This window comes from Opisthocomus hoazin, unplaced genomic scaffold, assembly GCF_030867145.1.
Source record: "Opisthocomus hoazin isolate bOpiHoa1 unplaced genomic scaffold, bOpiHoa1.hap1 HAP1_SCAFFOLD_185, whole genome shotgun sequence".
NCBI lineage: Eukaryota > Metazoa > Chordata > Aves > Opisthocomiformes > Opisthocomidae > Opisthocomus > Opisthocomus hoazin.
In genome coordinates this window covers 1-7,169 of record NW_027448948.1, presented here as the reverse complement: position 1 = coordinate 7,169, position 7,169 = coordinate 1, and the positions used below count along the sequence as shown (strand labels likewise).

Here is a 7,169-nt window from a genome sequence, read left to right as displayed (position 1 = left end):
GGGGCCGGCAGCGGCGAGCCGGGGCCGGGGCCGGAGCGACAGCGGGAGCCGGAGCCGCACCCGGAGCCGTCTCGCCGGGCGCTGGCGGGGAGCTGCTGCCGGTGGTGTTGCGGGGCCGGCGGGGCCGCGGCGGCGATGTGCGCGGCGGAGAGGCGGCGGGGCCGGCGGGAGCGAGCCCTGCTGTGGTGCGTCCTGGTGGCGGCGTGGGAGGCGGCGTGGGGGCAGCTGCGCTACTCGGTTCCCGAGGAGATGCCGAAGGGCTCGTTCGTGGGCGACGTGGCCAAGGACCTGGGGCTGCAGCTGCCGGCGCTCCGCGATCGCGGCGTCCGCGTTGTGTCCGAAGGTAGGACGCAGTATTTCGCTCTGCACGGGAAGACGGGACATTTAGTGACGGCGGAGAGGATAGACAGAGAGCAGCTGTGCCGGCTGCTGGAGAAATGCGTTCTGCGCTGTGAGGTGATAGTGGAGGGGGAAATGAAGTTTCACGAAATAGAAGTGGAAATCAAGGACATTAACGACAACGCACCCACCTTCAAGGAAGTTGAGCTGAAGGAGAGAATGGGCGAGACGACAGCGACGGGGTCCCGGTTTCCTCTGGCCGAGGCTCACGACCCGGACGTGGGACCGAATTCGCTGCAGAGCTACGAGCTGAGCGGCGACGAGCACTTCTCGCTGGCCGTGCAGGCGGGCCCCGGCGGCGATCGGCGTCCCGAGCTGGTGCTGGCGAAGGCGCTGGACCGGGAGGAGGCGGCGTTTCACGAGCTGGTGCTGAGAGCGCGTGACGGCGGCGAGCCGTCACGGACGGGCACGGCGCGGATCCGCGTGGCGGTGCTGGACGCGAACGACAACGCGCCCGTGTTCAGCCAGGCGGAGTACACGGTGCGTGTGCCGGAGGACGTGCCCGTGGGCTCCGTCCTCGTCACCCTCACGGCCACCGACGCCGACGAGGGACTATACGGGCACGTGAAATACTCCTTGAAGAAAGCGACGGAAATCGCATTGGAGATATTCCATCTGGACTCTGAAATGGGATTGATCACCCTGGTGCGGAGCCTTGACTTCGAGGAAGCTGACTCCTACGAACTGGAGGTGCAGGCAAGGGACGGAGGAGAGCTTTTCAACACTGCTAAAGTCACGATCACCGTCACAGACATCAACGACAACGCGCCCGAGATTTCGGTGCGGTCTGCGCTGAAGGAGATCTCGGAGGACGCCCCGTCGGGGACGGTGGTGGCCCTGCTGCACGTGCAGGACCGGGACTCGGGGGCGAACGGCGAGGTGCGGTGCTCGTTGGACGGGGGCGTCCCGTTCCGCCTGCGGAGCTCGCAGGGCAGCTACTACAGCGTGGTGACGGCGAGGGAGCTGGACCGGGAGGAGGTGTCGGAGTACAACGTGACGGTGCGGGCGGCGGACGGCGGGTCGCCGGCGCTGTGGAGCAGCGCGGTGCTGGCGCTGCGGGTGCTGGACGTGAACGACAACGCGCCGGTGTTCGCGGAGGCGAGCTACAGCGCCCGGCTGCCCGAGAACAACGCGGCGGGCGCGCTGGTGCTGACGGTGCGGGCGGCGGACGCGGACTGGGGGCAGAACGCGCGCGTGCGGTACCGGCTGTGGGAGGGGCGGGTGCGGGGCGCGCCGCTCTCGTCGTACGTGTCGGTGCAGGCGGAGACGGGCGCGCTGTACGCGCTGCGCTCGTTCGACTACGAGGAGGTGCGCGAGGTGGGGCTGTGGGTGCGGGCGGAGGACGGCGGCGCGCCGGCGCTGAGCAGCAACGTGTCGGTGCGGCTCGTGATCGTGGACGAGAACGACAACGCGCCGCAGGTGCTGTACCCGCCGCCGGCGCAGGGCTCGGGCTCGGGCTGGGGCTGGGGCTGGGCGGGCGTGGAGCTGGCGGCGCGCTCGGCGGAGCCCGGGGCGCTGGTGGCCAAGGTGGTGGCGGTGGACGCGGACGCGGGGCAGAACGCGTGGCTGTCGTACGAGCTGGCCAAGGCGACGGAGCCGGGGCTGTTCCGCGTGGGGCTGCACAGCGGCGAGGTGCGCACGGCGCGCGTGCCGCTGGCCCACGACGCGGCGCGGCAGAGCCTGGTGGTGGTGGTGAAGGACCACGGGCGGCCGGCGCTGTCGGCCACTGCCACGCTGACGGTGGTGCTGGCCGAGAGCGTGGCCGAGCTGCTGTCGGAGCTGGGCAGCGCGGCGGCAGCGCCGGGCGAGCCGGCCGGCGGCCTGACGCGGTGGCTGGTGCTGGCCGTGGCGGCCGTGTCCTGCCTCTTCCTCGCCTTCCTGCTGCTGCTGCTGGCGCTGCGCCTGCGGCGCTGGCGCCGCTCGCAGCTGCCGGCGGCCGGCAGCGGAGCCTTGCGCGGCGTCCCGGCCTCGCAGTTCGTGGGCATCGACGGCGTCCGCGCCTTCCTGCACTCCTACTCGCACGAGGTGTCGCTCACCGCCGACTCGCGCAAGAGCCAGCTCCGCTTGTCGGGCGGCAGCTGCTGCGACACCCTCCCGGCCCGGCCGCCCGCTCAGGCTTCGGGTGATCTCGTCCCTACGGGAGATCACAGTGCCGACAATTGTGACCAAGCTTCCTTCCAGGTACGTTAGTTTTTTTCAACCTGCTTTCGTGTATGCGGTGCTTAGCATTCTTAAGAGTAGCCACAGGCGTTTAAAAGAGCACGGTTTACAGTCTTGAAGTTTGTGTTTTATGATGATGGCCAGCTCGTGTATGTCACCTCCTGAACGCGTTCTGGGTCTGCTGTGTGTGTTTTATGTGCCGTGTTCTATACCCGCTGTGCAGAGCTCATCATACTCAGCTTTCTCTAAGTTTGGAACGTTCCGTTGCATGTGTAACCGCACAAGGAACTTTCAGCCTCTAGTTTTTCCTCTGGCACTTCCTTGCAATTGTTGAAGTACTTCTTGCTCGGCTTGCTCGGGCATCACTAGTACCCAGTTCTTAGAATTTCTTACAATTTCGTTATCACCCCGTGCATCTCCTCTCAAACGCTAGTAGAATTGGGCAAACTCGTAGGCCAAAAAGCAGTATCTCTGAAGTCCCAGGTTACTTGGAAATGGCCTTCAACAAAGGAACTATTCGTTCCCACTTAATGACACTCCAAGTTCTATGAATGGATTCGTATTACATGATGAAAATTTCCCCTGATATCCCATTGAGTTTTTTTCCACTGCTTGGCTTCGTGACTTAACCTTTGGATTTGATAGACCTGTAATTGTCAATTAGTGCACAGGCCTAGACTTCAAACTGGAGTATATTTACTAAAAGACAGATGAAAAACATTTTAAAAGAAAGTAAGACTGTCTTGGAAGTGGCCTGCCTTTTTTCCTCCATTACTGGTCATTCATCATTGACTGAACCATCTTTTGGGACTTCAGGAATAGAATTAATGAATAATATTACACTGCTTTATTGTTGTTAATTATTTGTTAATCTGCTAGTTAAGCTGTTGATACGATGTGTCTTTGCAGGGAAGGCAAGGCTTAGCTTCATGTGCAGAGACTCCCTGTGCTCATACCTCTTGTTCTGATGGTGGTTTTTTATGTGCCAGGTCGTTACTTGTTTTACCCCGACATGCGTAATACCGGTCTTCCTTGTCACTATTAGCTTTTCTGAGCAGATGTATTGCTTTATTATCAAATGGAAGTTTACGTGATTAGCAGGGTCTGTTGTCTTCCCGACAGCAGATTTGTTTGAGTAGGATCAGAAACGGAATATTAATGGCCCCGTGTGCAACTTAGATGCCAGTCGTTTCTACTTCTCACTGCCTTTCTGTTTCTCCATGATAACGTGTTGCGCAACAAAATATCTTCGTATCCGTCCGTGGTTTGATTTTTGTGCAGCGGGTGTAGGAATGGGCTGGACATGAGGTGGTCGCATGATGGTGTCTGCCTGCCTGTTATGAAGTGTGTTATGAAGAGTATTATAAAAGCTGTTGACTATTTGACAACGTCTGTGAAGGAAACGGGACCTGTGTTTTCCTGATTCCACGTCTCTTTAGGCTGACTTACTTAAAAGGGAGCTGGATGTGCCTTGCCTTGAAAATACATGCTATGACAAGAGCCATAGGAGGGCAGGACAGGAGAAGTGGGAGGTGCGGGGAGAGATGAAGAAGGGGGAATAGTCCCCCTCTGCACACGTTCCCTGAGCCAATTTCTCCTGGAGGAGTTCTCCCCTTTTAATTTTGTTCCTTCAATATTTCTTCCCACAAGACTAGTGAGCAGAGATAAGTGTCTTCCTTCTTGATATGGAGTTATAAAGAAATGTATGTGAAGTCCGTGGTGTGGTGGTGGTGCATGTTGAAGAGAAATGATCTCAGCTATTGGCCCTGTGGTGATGCGTGCTTGTAAATTATGAGGGTTGAAGAACACGATACAAGTTGATTATGAGGGTCAAAGAAAATCATGCAGGCTGAAGGGTTGGAGAGGAGAGTCCTGAGAGCTGTTCATGAGGGACTCTTGAAGGACGGAAGATGTATGGTATCACCTTTCCCTGTTCCACACCCATCTGTAGTATCATGCAATGTGAGTTTCATCTTCCCAAACAAGTAGGGCTAGAACACTTGTTACTCCAGCTGTATTGGGAGACTTGGGATGTTCTTCCTGTGTGTTTGCAGGTTGTTATCAATGTTAACTAACAACTTAATCATGTAGTTATGCCAAGCACCATAAGGGGAGCTTTGGGACGAGCCAACTGTTTATGCATTTCCTACTAAATACCTGAAATATGTACCTACCCTATGTGCCAAATAATTTCATAGATTGTTTCCTTCAAATGTGACTGGAAAAAAGGCTCTTCCTTGTCCCACACATGTGGTCAGAAGTCAAATATTTTCCATGGTAAGGAAAAGTTGTCTGTTGGAAATTTTTGCACATCTTTTCTCCTTATCACTGTTAGCTCTTCTGTAGGGATGTATTGGATTATTATTAAATGGAAGCTTGCGTGATTTGCAGGGTCAGGTGTCTTCGGAACAGCACTTTTGTTTCAGCTTGATCATAAAAGGAACGTTAATGTCCCTGTGTATAACGTAGCTGCTGGTGGTTTCTACTTTTCTCAGCCTTTCTGATTCTCCATGATAACATGGTGAGCACCGAACTGCCTTTGTATGCATCTGTGCTTTGATGTTTGTGCAGTGGTGGGAGGAACGGGCTGGCAAGAGCTGGTCCTGTGTCGATGTCTGTGTGCCAATTATGAAGATGGATAAAACCTGGATAAGTTGTTGAGTATTTGGCAAAGTCTGTGTGTGGCTGCACGTGGAGGGCTAGTGAAGGAAATGGGAGATGTGTTCTCCTGATTCCCTGTCTCTTAAGGCTGACTTATTCAAAACAGAGATGGATGTGCCTTGACTCTAAAATACATGCTATGCTGAGAAGCATAGGAAGGTAGGAGGGAAGAAAATGAAGGTGCAATGTGAGATGTAAGGAGAGGGAGACTGACCCTTTGCAGATACTCCCTGACCCAGTCTCTCCTGGAGGACAGATCCTCTTTTACCTTTAGAACCTTGGTGTTTCTTCTCTGAAGTGCACTGCGCAGAGAAATGCATCTTCCTTCTTCCCACGGAGATGTAAGACAATCTATGTGAAGTCCATGGTGTGATGGTGGTGCTTGTTGAAGAGAAAAGGTCTGGGCAGCTGACCGTGCGATGACATATGCTTGCCAACTGGGACAGTCAAAGAACACCATGTAATTTGTGCAGAGTTAGAGAGAAGGGTCGTGGGAGCTGTTTGCAGAGTTGTTGAAGGGCACAAGAGACATGTGTTCTCCTTTCCCTGTTCTCAGCCCATCTATATTGTCATGCCATGTGAGCTTCCTCTTCCCAAGTAATTGGTGGCAAGTGGTGTCCCTCAGGTGTCTGTACTGGGACCAGTGCAGTTTAATATTTTCATCAATGACATAGCAATATCCAGTGCACCCTTAGCGAGTTTCCTGATGATACCGAGGTGAGTGCTGCAGCTGACACACCGGAAGGATGGGATGTCATCCTAAGAGCTCAGGATGAGCTGGAGAGGTGGGCCTGTGTGAACCTCATGAGGCCAAGTGCAAGGTCCTGCACCTGGGTCAGGACAATCTCCAGTTTCAATACAGACTGTGAGATGACTGGATTGAGAGCAGCCTTGCTGCAAAGCACTTGAGGGTACTGGTGGATGAAAAGCTGGACATAAGCCAACGATGTGCGCTTGCAGCCCAGATTGCCAGCCGTATCCTGGGCTGCATCAAATAAGCGAGGCCAGCAGGTTGAGGGAGGGGATTCTGCCGCTCTGCTCTCCTGTGCTTTGCCGCGTGAGACCTCACATGGAGTACTGCGTCCAGCTCTGAACCCCTCCGCAGAAGAAGGACACGCAACTGTTGGAGCAGGTCCGGAGGAGGGCCACAAAAATTATTTTAAATCTGGAGCACCTCTCCTATGAGGACAGGCTGAGAGAATTGGTGTTGCTCAGCCTGGAGAAGTCTGCAGGCAGGTCTTAGTGTGGACTTCCAGTACATAAAGACAACCTATAGGAAAGTTGGGGACAACCTTTTTAGCAAGGCATGTTCCAGCAGCACTTTGTGATTTTATCATGCCTCTAGTGTGTCACACGCTGTTTGCTGACCCACTCTCTTCTGGAGGACAGTTGCTGATCTGTTTTTAGAACCTCGATATTTCTTCTCTGAAGTGTAGTGTGTGCATAGATGTGTCTTGCTGCTTCATACAGAGAAGTGAAGACATCTATAGGAAGTCCTTGAACTGACAGTGCAAAAGTTGTGACTGTTTGAGTAAGTCCATGAACAGTTACTGGAAGACACGAAAGGTGTGTTTTCCTGACTCCTCCTCTTTTAATGTTCACATCTGAAGAAGCTGGTTCCATGACAATGTCTGTTATGAAGATGAAACAGTATCATAAAAGTTGTTTCCTACTTGACGAAGTCTGTGGGTGGCTGCATGTGAAGTACTACTGGAGGGAACGGGGGATGTGTTTTCCTGATTGCCCATCTTTCTAGGCTGACTTATTCAAAACGGAGCTGAATGTGCACGGATTCTAAAGTACATGCTACTGCAATAGCCATACGAGGGTGGGAGGGGAGAAATTCAAGGTGCAAGGTTAGAAGTAAGGAGGGGCAGATTGACCCTGTGCAGATGTTCCCTGACCCGGTCTCTCCCATATGACAGCCCCTCTTATTTTTAAAACCTTGG

At 54.4% G+C, this 7,169-nt stretch overlaps 1 protein-coding gene across 1 annotated transcript; it reads left to right on the top strand.

Moving 5' to 3' along the window:
- LOC142359868 (protocadherin gamma-A10-like) lies at positions 1–4,634 on the top strand. Its single transcript, XM_075412247.1, has 3 exons — positions 1–2,580; positions 3,999–4,091; positions 4,614–4,634. Exons 1-3 carry the CDS (start codon positions 136–138, stop codon positions 4,632–4,634), a joined length of 2,559 nt encoding a protein of 852 aa, XP_075268362.1. The 5' UTR covers positions 1–135.
- Positions 4,635–7,169: the final 2,535 nt, after the last annotated feature.